We start from the raw sequence: 21,648 nt of genomic DNA on the forward strand, positions 1-21,648 counted from the left end.
GACGGTGGCTGCAGCTGCCAGCAATTTCTGTGATCATGGTAGCCTTTTCTCCACACACTCTGATTGCAAAGAATTTTTGCCGGCTGCATCCACAAATGACTGGTTCATGTGTTGCTTTGTCCACTTCAATGCATAGCCAAGAATTACGTTTGGAGAATAAAATGTCTTGCATCAATTGGCTCATAACAGTAGAATTGCAAACAGTGAAGAAGCCTTCCTGGTACAATCAAGTTTGGCAGTTGTGAGGCAATTGCTGGAAAAACGTGCACCCAAACTTGCATTTAAATCATGTGCATTTCTCTCTAAACTGTACATCTCTTTCTCTAACACACACATTTTTGTATACATTCTGGAGCCAAAAACTTCATCACCAAATCTGGAGAAGTGTGCAGTCCAAAAGAAAACTGGTTTCCTATTTGTGCATTACTCCAAATCAAGTCTGTTTGCTTAGAAGTGTGGGCAGAATCACATTCTCCCTCATCCCTGTTATTCTGTAACGCAGCCAAACGCTGCCAGAACAGAGAGAAAGGTCAGTAGAGGAAATAGGAAGCCATCAGAGAAAATTGATTTTTAAATCACCAAGAAAATAAATAAACAAGTTAAATTTGGTGGTTGTGGGATGTGTGTGTGATTTCCCCTGAATTGTCCTCACCAGGCACCTGCTTTCAGTGTTGCCTGTTTTGCAGCTGTGGTGGCACTGCTTCTGGGGCTGCTTTCTTTACTGCAAGGTCCCATTGTCAGTTCACTACATCCTCATGTGGCACCATGGCAAAGGAACTGTTTTGAGGGTTGTTGTTCTTACAATCCATCGGTACATAATTTTTATGCAATAAAATCAAGAGAGAAACATTTGTGATACCTACCGCTAGCTTTGTTCCCACCCCCACCCCCAAATTCAAGCAACTTCGCTAACTGAGAAAGTTATTACTGGAGAGATCACTGTCTTAGTTTATAGGGAATGTAGATTTCATTGGGTGGCAGATTATATAGGTGTTAACACAGAATAGAGCAGGACCTAGAACCTGATGCCTCTGCTGACCTGCAGATTCCTTGTAGATATTACTAAGTGCACAATGCTAAATGTAGTATGTGATCTAAAAAGACATATTAATGTCTAATGTTTTGTATATAATGTATTTGTATATAGTTGTAAACCTGGTTTAAAAAGCCTAAAAGCTTATTTAAACATCCAAACAAACATCAGAAGACACAGGGCAGAAATCAGCTAATGAACCCTGTCATCAGAAGCTCTTGAGCAAGGACAACCACTTGTGCAATGGGGCTTTCCTTCCCCCTTCCCCATCCTGTATGCCCTTTTACCCCCTGAAATTGGCACTGGGAAGGGAGGGATTGGAAGAATCCTTAGAACAGGAGAGGAGGGACCGTTCCATCTGTCAAGCTGAATTGCTTGCAAAGATGGTGTGTTTGTCATAGCACAAAACTGAATTTGTTGTTGTTGTTGTTTAGTCATTTAGTCGTGTCTGACTCTTCGTGACCCCATGGACCATAGCACGCCAGGCACTGCTGCCTTCCACTGCCTCCCGCAGTTTGGTCAAACTCATGCTGGTAGCTTCGAGAACACTGTCCAACCATCTCATCCTCTGTCGTCCCCTTCTCCTTGTGCCCTCCATCTTTCCCAACATCAGGGTCTTTTCCAGGGAGTCTTTTCTTCTCATGAGGTGGCCAAAGTATTGAAGTCTCAGCTTCATGATCTGTCCTTCCAGTGAGCACTCAGGGCTGATTTCCTTCAGAATGGATAGGTTTGATCTTCCTGCAGTCCATGGGACTCTCAAGAGTCTCCTCCAGCACCAGAATTCAAAAGCATCAATCCTTCGGCGATCAGCCTTCTTTATGGTCCAGCTCTCACTTCCATACATCACTACTGGGAAAACCATATTTAAATTCATTAAATTTCTATATTTATTAAATTTACTAAAAGGATCACAGAGCAGCTTGCAAGAACAAAACAACATAGTAAGAAACAAAAACAATACCCCCCTCACAGTTTAAAAGGCCATAGATTGTTTAATTAGACAAAGGCCTGGGATAAGAGGAATGTTTTTGCTTGGCGCCTAAAGATATATAACGAAGATGCCAGGCAAAACTCCCTGGGGAAAGCATATTTTGTTTTTATTCCAATCCTTGTTTTTACCCATGATTTGTTCTTTACCTAGGAAAGCAATCGTTAACTCATGTTTCATACTGGGTTATGCACTCAGTGCTAAGAGATTAGAAGTGTAGGCATTGCTTTTAAGATGTTTGGACTAAGTACAGCATTTTAAATTAGGCTGTTGTTGAAAACAAAACGTTACTATAGTTGACATGCAAAAATAACAATTTAAATCAGGAGCTTGTTCTTTAAATATCTGGTTGTTATTATTTTTTTAAAAATACCCACCTTTCTATTAATTGTCCATTTATCTTAGAGTTGCCTTATGTCCAGAATTTCCCAGATATATCCAGAATACTGCACCTGCAAGCAGTGTTCAGGCAGAAATTGGTAAAATGTCTGGGGAAATCCGGACATGGGAAGCCCATGTCGGCAGTGTCATTTTTGCTGATTTTCTCAGAGATAGTTCAAAAACATCCAATTTCTGTCTGGATTTCACTTTTTGAAATATGGCAACCCTAAATTATGTACCATATTGTTTACAACTAGGAATGAGGAAAAATTTGTTCCATCTGCTTTTTAAAGGGAACTCACCCAATCTGAAACAAACTATCTTGCAACTCCCAGTTGACTGCATATCTCTCCAGATTTTGCAGTGCAGTTTCAGTGCGCAAAAGTGGTATTTCCTATCAACGTTTTGTTCAAGATGCATATTTTATGACGAATGCATTGAAATGAGTATATTTTATGCAAAAAGAAAAAATGAACAGAAAATGTGAATGATTTAAATGTGGTCTTTTGTGATTCCTTTAATAAAACTCCACACAAAATGGATGGAAAGGACCTGTGCTTGAATGAGCAAGCCTGAAATGGCACAGAATTCGGAAGCCTGGTCCATCTCTGGTTGCAACAAATATATAAATGTTATGGGCTGAGGAACTGCAGTTGCATATATCTAAATGGCACTTTAGTTTCTAGTTCATGTTAATTAGAAAGCATCTAGAGGATGAAAATGAAACAGCAACTATATAAACCATTGTGCAAAATATTATTTCAATCTGTGAGGAATATGTCATCTATCAGGCTATTCCATTTTGGACACCATCTTCCTGTCTCTAGGCAGACATACTATTTCACAGGGGAATGCATCACATTAAAACTAGAACTAAAACTGCAATTTTGAGATTGCTTGATTACATACATATGGAAGAGGCCATCTGAATTTCATATCAATCCATGCATAAATATAGCTACTGCATATATGTGCTGTTAAGTAGATGAATTGGTTTCACACAGAGATATCCATTTCTTGATCATTCAAGGTAACCTCACACAGACATGCAGTACCTATTTTCTTGCCCCCAGATTAGAACTCTGATGTTTCCTTGAAAATCAGGATTGGAGTATTGGAAAGGGAATCATTTACCCACTAGGGGAGAGTGGTTATGTAAGCTTTCAGAATACTTAGAATTAGCCAAATTGACAGACATAATAAGACAAAAACCAAAAAGTGAAGTTAAAAAAGAATGGGAGTGCCTAAATGAACACCTCAAAATTCAAGGTTTGAGGACAGAAATCTGGCTGAGTCTGGAATAACCTTGTGAAGTGAAAGGATAAGAAAGAAGGATTTATACCTAGATGTTAGGATAGAGATGATAAGGAAAACAGGAAGACACAATGAGAGATAAAGGAGGTGCTGTGGGATTGGTGGAAGTCATTGTTTGTTGTTGTTTTTATAGTGTTTATATTATTAACTTGTAAGATATTATATTATTAACTTGTAAGATATGGATTTGTTTTTGGTTTTTTTAGTTGTTGCTTTTTTAGTTTTTTGAATGTTGGTTTTTGTGTGTTGTGTATTGTTATTTTTCAATATTTTTCATGGTGTTGTTGTGTGGAAAATACTAATAAAATTTATTTAATTAAATTAAATTTTAAAAAAAAGAAAATCATGATTGGGGAGAAGCATGGATAAGTGACTCGCTATGGATAAGTGGAATGTTTATGATGATTCTAGTTGTAGTTCCCAGGTAGGATTCCAGAAGACAATCTGGCAGACTTATCCATCTTTGTTATTGTCCTAGACTAACAGGACATAGACCCCTTTGGGATGAATTAATCATTTATCTTTTTATTTATAGAAATGTTTATAGATAGCTTCTTCCTAAAAACATGCCGTTGGTGAGCAAAATATATAACAAGTACATTAAAACAATGCCCTAAATGTGTCAAAATTTTTCATTGTAGCAGTGTTGGTCACAGACAAAACAATAATTCATTTGACAAAAGGGGCTACTGTGGCTCATCAGTTGAAGTGTGCTGAGTCTGTTCTTTAGGAAAAAGCATAGGGGAATTAGATACTTCCACCAATCAGGTTGCCTTCTGATTACAGGATATTGTGGAAGATGCTTTGTTAGCCCCTCTCAGTATATTTTCATAATACTTATATTATGGTGGTTCTAGCATGCACCGGGTAAACTGTTGCATTATCATCATTTAAGTCAGTTTGTATCCTGAAGTATGAAACCAAACTGGTCAAAAGTCTTTCTCTGGAACCGTTTGCAAGTGGGGTGAAGGATATGAACTCCACCAAACCACTTGTTGTGTATGGTTTGAAATAATCCTACATACAAGTGAGCGAGAGAAGATAGCCATCCCTGTTATAGGCAGACCTGTGGCCAGAGTTTTATTGAAAGAAACTTAAGACTTCTTGCAGAAAAACCAGTGGAAGTATATTTATAGGGAGCCTCTCTGCCCATTATGTCTCTCTTGCCTATAACAAAAATATTAAAATATAAAACCCAGGCAAGAGAAAGAAACAGAGAAATGAACACACCACTAGCTTTTGTCTGCCACTCTTCAGCACAACAGCTATCCTGTTGCTAATTTCTGTTGCCTGCTTTCCAATTCGTAAAACAAGAAATGACACAGCTCAGTCCTAACAGAGAGGACGTAATCTCAGTTACAAGCTGACTCTCTAATCCTGGATTTATAGTCAATGGATAGGGTTATTAATTGGTGAAGCCTGCAGGTACAGGAAGACAGAGTACAGTGATACCTCGGGTTAAGTACTTAATTCGTTCCAGAGGTCCATTCTTAACCTGAAACTGTTCTTAACCTGAAGTACCACTTTAGCTAATGGGGCCTCCTGCCACTGCGCCACCGCCACACGATTTCTGTTCTCATCCTGAAGCAAAGTTCTTAACCCGAGGTATTATTTCTGGGTTAGTGGAGTCTGTAACGTGAAGCGTATGTAACCTGAAGCGTATATAACCCAAGGTACCACTGTACCAGCTAATTCATGCTATGGGAACTATAAAGCCCTGACATGCAAAAGAAGTTCCAGGGCTGGGGTCTTGGTGTCTGGCCAGCTTAGTTTAGATGAAGCCTAAACTACCATCTGTAGTACATACCATTGTCTGACTCCTGTTCCTGCAGGAGTATATACCAGGCTTTCATTATGCCACATCATAATGCTCATTTAGGCCCCTTTGAACCAGTTAGCTGCATCTTTCATCTTGATGTGGTTGTACATCCCAGCCCAGAGCTAACGGTTGCCTCAAGTGGATAGTTGCTCATGACAAGAGATGAATACAAGCCACTTTCATTGGACTGTATTTTTAAAAACAAAGGCAGGCTAATTCAAAACGACCTTGACAGATTAGAGGACTGGGACAAACCAAACAAGATGAATTTTAACAGGGAGAAATGTAAAGTATTGCACTTGGGCAAAAAAAATGAGAGGCACAAATACAAGATGGGTGACACCTGGCTTGAGAGCAGTACATGTGAAAAGGATCTAGGAGTCTTGGTTGATCACAAACTTGACATGAGCCAACAGTGTGACGCGGCAGCTAAAAAAGCCAATGCAATTCTGGGCTGCACCAATAGGAGTATAGCATCTAGATCAAGGGTAGTAATAGTGCCACTGTATTCTGCTCTGGTCAGACCTCACCTGGAGTACTGTGTCCAGTTCTGGGCATCACAGTTCAAGAAGGACACTGACAAACTGGAACGTGTCCAGAGGAGGGCAACCAAAATCGTCAAAGGCCTGGAAACGATGCCTTATGAGGAACGGCTAAGGGAGCTGGGCATGTTTAGCCTGGAGAAGAGGAGGTTAAGGGGTGATATGATAGCCATGTTCAAATATATAAAAGGATGTCACATAGAGGAGGGAGAAAGGTTGTTTTCTGCTGCTCCAGAGAAGCGGACACGGAGCAATGGATCCAAACTACAAGAAAGAAGATTCCACCTAAACATTAGGAAAAACTTCCTGACAGTAAGAGCTGTTTGACAGTGGAATTTGCTGCCAAGGAGTGTGGTGGAGTCTCCTTCTTTGGAGGTCTTTAAGCAGAGGCTTGACAACCATATGTCAGGAGTGCTCTGATGGTGTTTCCTGCTTGGCAGGGGGTTGGACTCGATGGCCCTTGTGGTCTCTTCCAACTCTATGATTCTATGATTCTATGATTCTATAATTTTCATGTAAAACCCCACCTGGATTCCCCCTCCCCCCGGTTTGCTTATTCCTCTCTTTGTGCACCAAAATGCTTCCGAAATGTTGTGCTTTGGCTAGCTTTCCATGCCATCCTTCATCCCACTTGACCACCTTCATCTGATGCAAAGCAATCACTTGAATTTGTCCCCTCAGAGATTTGTTTCTAACTGAACATATATTGCATAGGGCCTGTAGAGGACTCCTTGGCGTATTGTCAGGAAGCCAGCCTGGGACCTATGCCTTCACAAGGCCAGCCCACATTGTCATGTATTCAGTGGAGGGCCTTCTGGCGGTTCTCCCACTGCGAGAAGCAAACGATTACAACTACCCTGTGATGTTCGGATGTATACTTTTAATACATAGTAATAATGCATTAAATCCACATTGCTAGAGCTATCAACTGCAGTCATTCATGCACACCAGTGTGACTGTTGCTTAGCAACAGCAACTTACTACTACAGTGAGATCATGTGATCTGGAATTTAATCACTGGCAGGAAGTGTAGTAGATTCCATTTTAGGTCAGACAGGTTAATCTCTCAAATCCCAGTATTAATCCTCTTGCTGGCTGAAGCACATATGACACATATCTTTTTAACCCTTACGTTCATTGTATTGTTTTCCAATTCCCTCCCCGCTGTATTGTCTTTGGAAATGTGTGGGTGGGAGAAGTGCAGGACTTAGGACTGGCCTACCCATGAGGCAAGATGAGGCAACTGCTTCAGGCGACAGGATCCACAGGGGCAGCACATCTGGCCTCCAAGGAATGCATCAGCATCTTCTGCTTCTTTTGCTGCGAGGATAGCCGCAGCTTCAGCATACTCTTTGGAGGCTGACTCTGTCCCCTTCTTCTGCCTCTCCGGCTGCCTCTTGGCGAATAGGAGGTTCTGCTGGTACCCTTCCACCCTTGGTCCTGATGTAGATTTTCATTTACCCCTTCTTCCCTGGCCGGTGGTGGTGGGAGAGGCCATTTTGTGGTCTGCTTCAGGTGCCAAAATCTCTTGGGCTTGGACTGGCAGGACTTCTTTCTCTTTTTTTATGACTTGAGGGTACTCAATACATCTCATGTGTGCCATAGACATGGGAGATGAATGTTACTCTCAGATTATGGATGAAGATGAGGGTGGAAAAGTTTTTTCTCTCTGGGCAGTGCTTATCAAACACAAAAGCAAGAGCAGATTGGTTTGCAGTATATGTTAATTTAAAGCTACCACAGGTGTTTTTCATTTTGTATTAAGGGTGTTAAGGCGCCACACCTTACTTGTGCGGTAGTTGTCTTCTTTAACGTTTCAGTATTCAGATACTACCACTGAAATATTTGGAAGGAATTTTGTGCTGAAAGCAGAAGTTTCAATGGGATTAATTAAGTCAGAATAAATGTCACACTATATCTAAAATTTTGAAGCAGAAGATTTATTTAATATGGTCTTTGAGTGTTTAGTTATAGGAGTTGCATTTTCTTTTCAGTCTGTCCCTTAAAATCAGAGATATCAGTTTTAGAGCTAAATTTAGAGCTTCATGTAGTTTTTCATTAGATGACAAATAACATGAGGGGAAATGTAAATCACACATCTTTGCAAAACACATAGTCAGGAGTGGGTTATGTCTGCCCAAGTTGTTTATTTTATTTATCTAATCCTTATCTGCAGTGTTTGGGACAAAGCCAAACAAATTATAAAATTGTGGTTATTGAGCAGGTGAGAAATTGATCAGCTGACATGAAGCAGTTATTGGGGGGATGCAGTAATCATACTGCTAAAATATATTAAAAAATAAAAAAAATGTCCAGTAGCACCTTAGAGACCAACTAAGTTTGTTCTTGGTATAAGCTTCCATGTGCATTCACATTTCTTCAGATACACTGAAACGGAAGTCACCAGACCCTTATATATAGTGGGAGGGTGGGGTGGGGTTTTTCTCAGGAGGGTAGTAGGAGATGGGTGATTGACTCAATGGGTATGGTAAACCTGTTGACAACTGTTAATGACAGCAATTAGTCCTACAGGAGAAAGCAATGGATAATATGTAATGAGACAGGAATCTAATATCTCTATTAAGACCAGGTCTCTCCATAGTTTTCAGTTTAGTGATAAGTTGTAATTCAGCAACTTCTCTTTTCAAGTCTGTTTCTGAAATTCTTTTGTAATAAGACAGCTGCTTTGAGATCCTGTATTGAGTGTCCTGGAGATTGAAGTGTTCTCCTACTGGTTTCTCTGTCTTGTGATTCCTGATGTCAGATTTATGTCCATTTATCCTTTGGGGTAGGGTTTGGCCTGTTTGTCTAATATAGAGAGCTGAAGGGCACTGCTGGCATTTGATGGCATACACAATGTTAGAAGATGGGCAATTAAATAGGCCTGAGATGGTATGTTTGATGTTGTTGGGTCCGGTGATGGTGTTGTCTGGGTGTATGCGGCAGCAAAGTTGGCATCTGGGTTTATTGTAGGCTCTGGTGCCAGTGTCCATGCTAAAGTAATTTGTAAACTTTAAAAGGAGAATGTGGATGTGATCAGCTGGGCTACTCTCCCCTTTAAAACATGTGAACAGGATGTTTTCACTATTTGTGATGTGATTCTATCTGGCTATTTAATCTTTTTTCATTCTCTCACAGATTAAAGAATGGCTTTGTTTAAACTGCCAGATGCAGAGAGCTTTAGGCGGTGATTTGGCTCCAGGTCCTGGCCCTGGACTACAGCCCTCTGCACCCAAGCAAAAGATGCCTGCTCCAACTGCAGCAAGCAAACCGGTTTCCCAGCCACAGCAATTGACACAGAAGAAAGATGTTCCTCTAAAACCTGATGTTACCCAGTCACCTGAACACAAAAAGCCACCAACACAAATAAAGCAGCCAACCGTGCCCAGTTCTCCTCCTGCAAAACCAAAACTTCCCCCTGCTGAAACTCAGCCAACAGAACCGGCCCCCAAATCTGACCAGGCCAAGCAGCCATTGGTTGAAGACAAACAGAAGCAAGCTAGTACTCAGAAACCCACAAGCGATACTGTGCCTACACCACCATCAGATACCAAACAAGAATCACCCAGCCCGAAAGCCGCACTCGCTCAACAGAAAGTGGCACAGACTCAGAGATCGGAGCCTGCTAAGTCGTCTCAAGACACACCTCCGTCTGTAGATAAAGCTGCTCCTCCAGATTCCAAAACTTCATCTCAAGTGTCTCGCCAGAAGTCGGATCCCAAACTTGTTCCTCAGCCTCAGCCTGGGTTGGATTCTAAGGATCAGAAGGTAGGCGAACCAGGTGAGGTGAAAGAAGACCCTAAGAAAAGGCAACCCCAGGCGGCTCCTAAGCCAGACGCCAAGCAGGCTCCCAAAGGGCAACAAGGCACCACGGGGCCCAAAGCCACCCAGGCGCAGCCACAAGCTCAGCAACCTCCCAAAGCCCCAGAGCAATCTAGATTATTCAGTCTTAACATAGGAGGCATCACAGATGCTCCCAAACCTCAGCCAACAACCCCTCAAGAAAGAGTCACCGGGAAGCTCTTTGGATTTGGTGCTTCAATTTTCAACCAGGCTTCCAATTTAATCTCTACAGCAGGCCAGCCAGGAGGTCAACCACAGGGTCCTCCATCTGGGTCCCCCTCAAAGCAGCCGCCTCCTGCAGCACAGCCTCCTGCCCCACAAAAAGATACCCGTCAATCCCAACCATCTCCCAAAGCAACACCTGTGAAGAAAGAAACAAGGCCTCCTGTGGCAGAAAAGCCAGAGCCACCCAAAGCTGATGGCGGCTCCGCTGTTAAGGAAACAGATGCTGGGAAGAAGGCTTTGCCTGCCAAAGACATCAAGCCTCCAGCTGTGGAAGCTAAGCAAAGTGCCGAGGCACCAAAAACGAAGCCTCCTTCGCAGCCAGCGTCTTCTTGTCCTCTCTGTAAAACTGAGCTAAATGTTGGTTCTAAGGATCCTCCCAACTATAATACGTGTACTGAATGCCATAACGTCGTGTGCAATCTCTGTGGATTTAACCCAATGCCGCACATAACTGAGGTAGGCAACATTTTATTTTGCATTAATATTTTTGTGAACCACTGTTTTGTAAGCCTCAAATACAGAAGAACATTTGATCAGTCTTCCTGGGAGTAAGCGCCATTCAGTTCAGTGTAGAATGTTCCCAAGTAGGCATGCATACCATTGCACTGTAAGTATATGGGCTTGCTAGCCATTCTTTTTGTGTGTTTGCTTTTTTATATACAGTTTTTAATATCTATATGCGATTTCACTGTGAAGTTTGAACAAATGTGTAAATGCAGAGGAGAAAAAGGCTACGCTTAGGGACTATATTATCTTCTGTAATTTGCTCTGTGGATATTTCTGGCAGGCTGGGATGGCAAGAGTGTTTGCTTTAGATTCACTTACCACAAGACTGGGTGACGGATGCCTGCAGTTTATTTACTTACTTGTCTGATGTCTTTCCAATTTCAGCATAGTGCTTGAAATTCTTTTTTCTTTCTCAGCTTTGTCTTTTTCTGTAATTTTAAAAATTTTCAATAAATATCATTTAAAAAAAAACAAATATAGAAACATAATAAAACATTTAAAAAACTTCAAAAAAAAGACATAGTGCTTGAAAAAGTGACATGTAGAACAGCTTCCTTCTTGCATTTTGCATCTTACTTTTTGTGTTTGGGAAATGTTGTAGATGGTAAGCAAAATACCGTCTTGTAAAATGAACTTCCTGCTTCCAACTGAGGAAGTTTTTTGTTTTGTTTTTTAAGAATAAATTCAATACATCTTTCCTAGATTTTGAAGCTAAATATGACTGGCAGCTTTGCAGCTACTATTGGTAGAAGCCAATTTGAAAGTCCCCTTTTGGTCTTGCAGCCCCTTAACCTTATCCTGTTTTTTCTTCTGTTAATTCTGGTTTGATCTCTTTGGCTTTGTTATTGTCCTGGTTTGGGTTGACCATTGAGTACCTGAATATGTTTAAGTCTTGTGGGATTTGTTTTGCAGAACGTTGGTTGATCTTTGATTACATATGGTTTGGGAAACACCCAAAGACTTTGCCACAGAAGTGTGTGAGCTCTGAGTTAGAAGATACTATGCCTTAAACAGTAGAGCATGTACCCTTTCTTTCATCAGCTAGTTTAGAGCCACGGTACCCATTACCTGGAAGCAAAGAAACAGGAACAACAGCTGACTTCTTCAGCACATCCTTCCGTAAGCCTAAGGCTGGCACATGAGAGAGAACAAAGATGTATTATTCTCACCAGTGAGATGTCATTGTCCATTTGTAGCAGGACAGGAAACAACCTCTATGAAGAGAAACAGAAAAAGATTCTGAGCTGATGTAAAACACAAATGTTGATTTACATGTCAGCTCAGAGCCTATTGCTTAATGGCTTCCATAGAAAATAAGAGGTTTTAGTTTCTGATTAACCCAACCATCTGATTTATATTTACCTTAATGCCAGGTTCTCTAAAAAGTAAACAGCTGACGATTCAATAAATGAGAATTTATAGATTTCAAAGGCCCATAGGGTCATATGTACTCCGATGGATTATCATGAATCTTAGCCAATGTTCTTACCCAATGATTCGCCCAGCGGGGAGGAGCACTGTTTACTAACTCCTTAATTAGCCATCCTGTGGACTTGCAGTGAAGGTAGTTCTATTTTTAGCACACGTGGAAGGAGAAAACACAGGAGCTGCAGATGCTCACAAATGAAGCACCGCAGCAGTGACCATTTTGTGCAGTGATGCCAATGGAAACCTAAAGAATATTGACTTTGTGTGGTTTATAAGTTGATTAATTTCAGTTTGGGGTTTGGAGGGTTGGGTTCCCTGCTGGGAAGATGTTTGAACATGCATTCTAGTTGCGGCTGTTGTTGCTGATGACCGTGATGATGATAAGAATCATATTAGGGGGAAATTGCACAATAAAAACTCCAGGGGAAATCTAACTGTCGGTAGATTACAGGGATAGGAAAAATCTAACTTGCCTGTGACGGGTTGGTGAGGAGATGTTTTATTCCTTAAAAAAAAACCTAGCTAACAAAATGCCCCACAGACCATGGATGTAGTGCAGGACGTGATCCAGAGGCGTCAAGGATTAGTTTAAAAGGATGCAATCTCAAGAACCAAATTTGAAATCTGTTGTGGGTTTCATTATTATTATTTTTTAAAGGCAGGTTTTTGTTCAGACACCACTTCCCCCGCTTGTGACATGGCAGCAAGGGACCCTTCCTCAGGCTTCCAGTGCAAGTAAAGAACCCAAGTCATAATTGACGTGAGTTGAGCTGGCACTGCTGTTAGCTGCTGGGTTCATGCTGCTGCCTTTAAGCCACAGAAGAAGCTGGAGTGGAGGCAGTGAGGCTATCATGATCACATATTTATGATTACATATTTATTTAAACCCCGCCTTATTCAGGGCGGCTTACAGGTAAAATGAGAACAGCAAAAACATTGGGGGGAAACTAATAATTAAAAAACAAGTAATCAGTACAATTGTTCATCTCCTTATCTATGATCTATTAAAAACAATCTGATTTTTATTTGCAGGCAGCCCCCCACTTACACGTGTCCAGTTTTTGTGTGACCAAGTATCTGTGCATTTTGCTGAGCCCAGAAGTGACCTGGAAACATCATAAAGATGTTCCTAAAACATCACTGAAAGGGCGGAATGGGGGCGAGGCAGGATGTTTGCAGGCTTTTTCAATGGGTTTCAATTATATGTGATTTTTCTGACTCGTGCAGAGCCTTAGAACATAACCCCCGTGTAAACAGTGGGCAGCCTGTATCCCATCTGCCATGGATGTTTTAGTAGAGATTCCTGCATTGCAGAGGTTTCCTCACAACTCTACAATCCTACGATTCTCTGATGTTATATGAACTGTTTTGAAAGGTGCGTTCTTGTGCAAGCGTGCTACTTATTTAGTAATTAGGAACTGGCTGTTCACTTTCAGAAATTTAACTTTCAAATGAGAAAATGTGCTCTCCTCAGAGTGAAAACACAATTTAGTCCAAAACTAATGTGAATTTCAGTGACCTGTGTCACAGGGCCACTTGGATTACAATCAAGCCAAATGAAAGGAAGTTGTCTTTGTTCTGACTTGGACAGGTGGATGCCAAAGTCACAGTGGGCTGCCTTGTTTGCCTTGTGAAATCGTTATAGTGGTGTAGTGGACTTGGAAAGGGGACATCGAGACTTGGTGCTCAGCTGTGAAGCTGGCTCGGTTGCTTTGGGCAACTCATCACCTCCTGGAATTTTGAAGGGAGAGGCAGCTGATTTGGTACGGGCAGACTTGTCTCATTGTGTATAGGAATTATTTGCCCATCTGAGATCTGCTTTGAGATCTCAGATCGGCAAATGATGAGTGTATTTGAAAGAAGGGAATCTTGGACTTTTGACTTGGAAGAAAAATATTATTAACACCATTTTGTTCTGGCACTGTTACATAAGAAATATAATCTTTGGAATTGTCTGTGTAGCTCCGCCATCTGTCTGGGGAACACTGTTCTTATTGTTGTGTGTGGGGTAAGGTTTTCCTAAAGACATCCAGTTGTTACAGGCTTGAAGTATTATTGAAGTATTATTGGGCTTGAAGGTAAAGGACACCTGACAGTTGAGTCCAGTTGCGAACAACTCTGGGGTTGCGGCGCTCATCTCACTTTACTGGCCGAGGGAGCCGACGTTTGTCTGCAGACAGTTTCTCCAGCTCATGTGGCCAGCATGACTAAGCCACTTCTGTAGAAACCAGAGCAGCACATGGAAACACCGTTTACTTTCCCACTGGAGCGGTACCTATTTATCTACTTGCACTTTTTGACGTGCTTAAGCTGCTAGGTTGGCAGGAGCTGGGACCAAGCAATGGGAGCTCACCCCGTCACGGGGATTCAAACCTCCGACCTTCCGAGGCCCTAGGCTCAGTGGTGTAGACCACAGTGCTACCCACGTCCCCTATTGATCAATTCACAGGGTTTTTCTTTTTTAAAAAACTAACAAAAACAACCTTCAAATATAGTATTCACGTACATTGCTTTCTAGTAAAAAAAAAAGTTATGGTAATCATTAATCACATTTTAAAGGTTGAGTTGGATGTGGCTGTTGTATTCTCTAGTCTTTTTAGGTCAGGACTCAGTGCACCATATGCTGGTCTTCTGTTTTAGTTTTGTTTAGTTCCTGGCACTGTGTGTGTCTTTTTAATGCGGCTATTTGTTTGGAATTAATCTAGTTATTGTGCCAAAGGAAAGGATAAACTGAATGTATAAGGCATGTTTAAAGAAATAAATCGAGAAGAAGGATTACAGAATTTAAAAGATTTCCTGGTTCAAATTCCTCTTTGGAATCAGTGAAAATAGTTAAATTGAGACCTGATCTCAAAGATGTAAGCACTGTTATACCATGAAAATTATTTTTTGCTGCTGGCCCCAATATCGAAGGGAGGAGAATCTCTGTTCAACAAGAATCCCTCCATCTTCATCAGAGCCCTTGCAAACACACAGCTAACAGCCAAACTGCACATAATTTGTCAGATCTGGGACTGGAATTCCAAGCATATTCTCCTTGTCCTTAAAAGCAGACCAGTAGAGGGAAATGTATTGGGATCATGACTTCTACCCTTTCCCTATGCTGATTCTACAGTGTGAATCATCTTAAAACGCCACCACTGTTACTGGTCACAGAAGGGAAAGCATGCAAGACTTTATGCTTTTCCTTCTCCAACTAGTAGTGTTTGTGTGGATGTATTTCGTATTGGATATTGGGCACAGTATGGAAGCGTTACCCCTCCCTCTGCATCATGGCCCAGTCCCCATTGTTCCCCCCAGTTGGTTTTAGAAGAAGAAAGATATATATTGGAGATGCAGTCACAGCTCTCCCGCATAACACATAGGCTAAATTGCACAGTACGTCTCCCAGCCCACCAGTCTGGCCTGTTTTGTGGAAAGGCGCAATTTCATGCATCTTCTCCCAGTGCGCTGGCCCTGCCTCCACTAAACCACACTTGCGTTACAAGTGGCTCACCTGTGCTGCCCCAGTCTTCCCACATCTGCTAAGTGGTATTGACACCACATCTGGTAAGCCAGCACTGCCCTGTTGTCCACTGGGAGAGCCGCTTCTGATATACATGAGGGAACAGAATGCCTGTATGCTACCCACATGCGCACAGTTCAGTGTGAATAGGCAAACACTAAGTAGTTGATATCCTTTTATATATATAGGAAAGCCAACCAAGTGATTTTCGAAGTTTTTAGAAAATGAGAGAGAATTCTCTTTGAAAGAGCTCCAGCCTCCACCCAGGACTGTAAATCCCCAAAGTTTAGTTTAGTTTTTTTGCAAGGAAGCTGTGGCAGCTAAATCAATTTAAGTCTGTAGTGTAGATGCAGCCTTCATTCTCTTTGCCAGTTCTGCTTCAACCTAAAATACTTGCCATGATAAGCTGTCAACTTCTGAGGGAGATAATGAAAGGACTGTTTAAAAACAAATAGTCATTAAAAGATGGAAAATGCAACATCAGATACTTGCAGGGGCTGCAGTATATCTGACAGACATCTCAATCACATGCTCATTAACACTGTAATATGCATTGTCATGAATAATGACAGACAAATTGACTAAAATGCAGACTGCCTGAAGGACCATCTTCTATGTATGGAAAACAAATACAGCTTCAGATAAATGATAACACAATCTGACATGAAGATAAAGCTGAATCTGACAATTCCTATGTCTAATGAAGCCAAAGGGGGCTGCATGTTTATTGAATTAGACAGAACAATGGTGTCAAAAGAATACCCTGCAGAAAACCAGTGCTGTACTACTGTTTAAGCAGAAGACTGAGTGCTGTTGCGTCCCTGCTTAGGGTCAAACTAAGGGCCAGGCCAGTTGCTTTACCCTGCGTGGCCTATCTCATGCAGGGGAGCGAGCGCATGCAGTTCCTGCCTGTCCCCTCAACGCACCAGCTCTGCATTAAAAGGTAAAGGTACCCCTGACCATTAGGTCCAGTTGCGGATGACTCTGGGGTTGCGTGCTCATCTCACTCTATAGGCCGAGGGAGCCGGTGTTTGTCTGCAGACAGCTTCCGGGTCATGTGGCCAGAATGACTAAGTCGCTTCTGGCGAACCAGAGCAGCGCACGGAAATACCGTTTACCTTCCTGCCGGAGCGGTACCTATTCATCTCCTTGCCCTTTTTGGCATGCTTTCAAACTGCTAGGTGGGCAGGAGCTGGGATTGAACAACGGGAGCTCACCCCGTTGTGGGGATTCGAACCGCCGACCTTCCAATCAGCAAGCCCTAGGCTCTGTGGTTTAGACCACAGCACCACCCGCGTCCGCATTACATGTGTTCAATAGCTCTCTGACATGTGTAATGTCACACTTTTTCCTAAATAAGTGCTGTACAAGTCCTGTCGTGAGGAAAACAACAAGTTTACAAATTTGCAGTCCTTCCAAGTAAAAATGGTACCAGCCACCACTGCTTAAGAGTATGTTGCGTGCTTAAAGCCCTGTTCACACATTCACTCGATGGCTGTTGTGAAAGAAAGAGTCTTTGTAGATTTTAGAAAAACACTGATTTCCTGTCACCCACCACATAATACTTTTCAGAGAAGTCCATTTATATATTCGTTCATCAAGTCTTGAGTAAGCAAGGGCCGAGGGATTAAGGGGTACTGGTGTGAACAGATCCTGCTACACCATGCATATGGCAGTGGATGTGGTACATGCACCTCATTGACCCATTAGCTGTGCTTTCTCTGTTATTTAAAATCAAGTTAGGATGTCAGACTAGACTATAGTGATATCCCTTCTTTCCCCTGATTGCAGAGGGAGAAGAGCAAGTGAAACTGAAAGCTTTGATTGGCCCTGTAAGAAAGCTGTCAATGGCTTTTATATACAGTACTGGAGTCAGAGTGTCCCTCGGATTTCACATTACAGTGGTGCCTCGCAAGACGAAATTAATTCGTTCCGCGAGTTTTGTCGTCTTGCGATTTTTTTCGTCTTGCGAAGCACGGTGTCGGGAAAGTTTTGGAAAAGCTTCAAAAATCACCAAAGTCTTTAAAAACCTCAAAAAAGGCTACCACAGCGCGTGCTATCAGTTGCTCCTCGAAGTCAAGTCGCAACTGTATTAACGGTGTTAAGAAAAAGGAAACAAACTTGCAAGACGTTTCCGTCTTGCGAAGCAAGCCCATAGGGAAAATCGTCTTGCGAAGCAGCTCAAAAAACGAAAAACCCTTTCGTCTAGCGAGTTTTTCGTCTCGTGAGGCATTCGTCTGGCGGGGCACCACTGTATGTATATATGGACTTCTGCCTGGAAATCATGATGTTGTGTTCGGGGGGGGGGGTGCACCTTTCTTGTTTTGAGGAAGTCAATCTGTTCACATGCTATATCCCCACTCTCCCGTACCCGGACCACTTAACCAAGTCTGAACTGTGTTTACATAAGATAGCATACAAACATGACTTAGTTGGTGGCTGACAGGTGTTTTTTGTTACACCCTTTAAATCAAATCTAATCAATGCCAGTTTTCCTTTATAAATAGCTTTTCAAATGCCTGCCAGTTTCTTTACAGCTCTTTCAGTCTCTTTGACTGAAAGTTGTCTCATCTTTTGCACCTAATGACTAGCTTGATTCAGAAATTTGAAAATATGTCCATTTTCTTTTCTCACCACACTTGTTATGCTGCCAGTCTTTCTATCCTTCTGTTTACTTCTTAAGGATTGCATTCTGCTCTCTGTGTTGGTGTTGTTAAAAAAATATATTGAAAAGTAGAAAGGATTTAGGAAACATAATTGCTCTTTCAACCATGCAGTTGATAATTTATGACCAGATGAGTGTATTCCTTCACCTGTTTTCATGGGGGTGCCCAGATGAAGTAATGGTAATAATACTTTACCAACATAGAATATAGTGAGAGACAATTCTAAGAGCTCCAGTGCTGAAAATCTAGTAAAGGTAAAGGGACCCCTGACCATTAGGTCCAGTTGTGACCGACTCTGGGGTTGTGGCGCTCATTTTGCTTTATTGGCCGAGGGAGCCGGCGTACAGCTTCTGGGTCATGTGGCCAGCATGACTAAGCCGCTTCTGGCGAACCAGAGCAGCGCACGTAAACGCAGTTTACTGTAAATCTAATTATAATATAACACTTGTTAAAACAATACTGTATAATAAAGGGATTCCTTTCTCTGTGTTGGTCAGTGCTTCTGCACTGCACTGTAAAGTAATGTGAAGATAATTGGAATAATATATGGGAACCTAGCATCTCTCCCCCAATAGGCACACAAACAGAAAGTTCCTGTGCTGTGATGACAAATGCTTACATCATAATCTCTAATTCATTTAGTAGAAAAAGTAACAGAGCATGGCTGGGAAAACAATTGTTCGGAAGTATGGAAGATGCAGTCTAGCATCATCATGTTGGTTAGAGCATGGTGCTCAAAAGAGCATGGTGCCGATAACCTCAAGGGTGCAGGTTCCATCCCCACATGGGACAGCTGCCTATTCCTGCATTGCAAGGGGTGGCACTAGATCAGGGGTTGGCAACGTGCGGCCCGTGGGCTGGATGCAGCCCACGAAGACTGTTTTACCGGCCCACGAGCTGCCCCCGAACTCACGTCTGCGCATGTCCAGATGCCGAAAATCGCTTCTGTGCAGGCTTGATTTTTGGCGTCTGGGCATGCGCAGAAGCCATTTCTTGTGCCGCAGACATGCGCAGATGCGATTTCCGGCATCACGCTGTGCCAGTCTGGCCCACAGACGATCTCCGTGGGAGTTATCTGGCCCACGGCCGGTAAACCTTGCCGACCCCTGCACTAGATGACCCTCAGGGTCCCTTCCAGCTCTATAATTCTATGTTTCTGAGTGTTGTTAACCACACATGGCATTTTTCCCTTATACAGAATACAGTCATACCTCATGTTACATCTGCTTCATGTTACGTTCTTTCAGGTTACGTCCAATGGCGACCCGGAAGTACCGGAAAGGGTTACTTCCGGGTTTCGCCGCATGCGCAGAAGCGTGAAATGAAGTCACACGCATGCGCAGAAGCGGCAAATCGCAACTCACGTGTGCGCAGACACGCCGCTGCAGGTTGCGCTCTTTTCATGTTGCAAACAGGCCTCCGGATTGGATCCCAATCGCAACCAGAGGTACCACTGTAAACGTTTTCAAGCTTTTCACAGAGTCATAGTGTGCTGTGGGAACAGGACCAAACCCAAGTTCTTGTTTGAGGATTCCTTTTTAAGAGTCTACTTTCACAAGGGAAGGGTTTGTCTTAGAAGAGGGAGAAGATGGGGTTGCCATGGATATCTCAAAAAGGATGTCATGGATCTGGAAATGTTCAGGAAAGGGCAACCAAAATAATTGAGGGGATGGAGCAACATTTGGGACCTTTTAAGTTTAGAGACAATACAAGGGAGAGGTGACAAGATAGAAGTTAATGGACGGCGTGGAGCTTAATCCTTTTCTGCTGATGGTTAAGCATGTCATTCCAAGCATTATAATGTTTATTATTATTCTTAGTTTATTGGCCTCTTTTATATAGGTCACTGTGGTGTGTTACAGTTTGTGGCACTTCTGTAGGAAATGCAGTTTGCGTCTTCTGTAGCAGTTGTCTCACAGAGGTTGAATGAGAATGCTCTAAAGAGACAGTTGGGTTTGTGTGCCTGCTGTTGGTTTTCATCACTGGAATTGTTGGTGGTCTTTGAAAGCTACAGTCTTCAGGCTGCGATGGGAAAAACAGAGACCTTTCAGCAGATCCATTATAAGGTCGGTGCAATACCTCAGAATGTTAGCTGGAAAATGTCTGGTAGTTCATCTTTTCCATATCCGTAGCAGCTTGTGGCAAGCCTCTCTCTGTCTTTCAGCTGCTCAGTCTTGCAGTTTCAATAATTTGATAATTCTGAATTACCTTACAAATGTACAGATTTTCAAAGATAATATATGTGAAGCACTATTAACACTCAAAAGGTGCTATGGAGGTAATGTGGATGCTCAGTCCTGCTTTGAACTTCTTGATCTAGTGATTTGCAGAACTTGTGGTGAGGATTTCCACCTGTCAACACACACTTACTTATAGACTTGTTAAACTAATGGATGCTGCTGAATCATGAGGAGAGCGGTTAACCTCCCTCCATTCTATTTTTCTCTGTCTTTGCAGGTTTACTTCATCATCAAAATAAAAAAAATGGATTCATATACCCCCTTGCAATTTAATGTTGCAGGAGAGGGCTTCCTCTTTGACACAGTAATCACTATTTTAAAAAAGAAAAAAGAAATCCTGTTTGTTGAGTAACTGTCCAAAACTACAGTATCATTTCAAGTGTCTCTGAGTATTAGATATCAAGTTATTGGCTCTCTTGATTTCAGCCTCAGCAAATCTCAAGCATTACTTGACTCCATCTCCAGAGTTCGTACAGAGGCTTAAGACATGGAATTAGGAAGACTTTGAAGTGGGGTCAACCAAGGAAATTTTTCTTGGGAAAGACTTCTTCCCCACTATGGGGCATGTGTAATATATATATATTATTATATAATACAGAGAGAGAGAGAGAGACCCCATGAAATACTTTTCTCACAACAAACAACAAGGTAATATTATATGAATACTGATAATATTAGAAACAATAATAAAAATGAAGTAATGAGCTATTTATTTAAAAAGTCTGTTTTTTTCCAGAAAATCCTAAAAAAAACATTTTTTTTAAAATTAGTATTTAGAACTTGAACGGTAATCAGCTAATTTAATTGATTAATAAGTGCCCCTCAAGTAATATGTGCAAATATGTCTAATTCCCAAAGGATCTCCTGGAGAGATGGTCTCTGCCTTTGGCTCCTGCAGAAAGCAGTGATCCACTGGATATATGAGGGGTGAGACAATCTTTAAGGGTTCAGGGTCCCTAATTGGCAGCCAGTAGTTTTTGAAACAGTAAAGCGTTAAGCAATACAAAAAATGAGAGAACATGGGGTTATATCATAAATAGAAATTATAACACTAAGATAAATTAGTATAAAATCCAACACTTCCAATATTGTAAGTAAGCAAATAAATATATATCACATGATTAAATCTGTCACACGGGAAAAACTTTTATATTTAC

At 41.8% G+C, this 21,648-nt stretch overlaps 1 protein-coding gene across 1 annotated transcript in view; it reads left to right on the forward strand.

Moving 5' to 3' along the window:
- PCLO (piccolo presynaptic cytomatrix protein) overlaps positions 1-21,648 on the forward strand; it is a gene marked incomplete at its 5' end in the record, with an annotated part of 212,886 nt that overhangs the window by 15,961 nt on the left and 175,277 nt on the right. Inside the window, one exon of the mRNA XM_081006381.1 lies at positions 9,216-10,601. Coding sequence (XP_080862507.1) covers positions 9,216-10,601 — 1,386 coding nt within the window. The remainder of the gene's footprint in view (positions 1-9,215; positions 10,602-21,648) is intronic.

This window comes from Podarcis pityusensis (assembly GCF_964106645.2).
Source record: "Podarcis pityusensis genome assembly, chromosome: 5".
NCBI lineage: Eukaryota > Metazoa > Chordata > Lepidosauria > Squamata > Lacertidae > Podarcis > Podarcis pityusensis.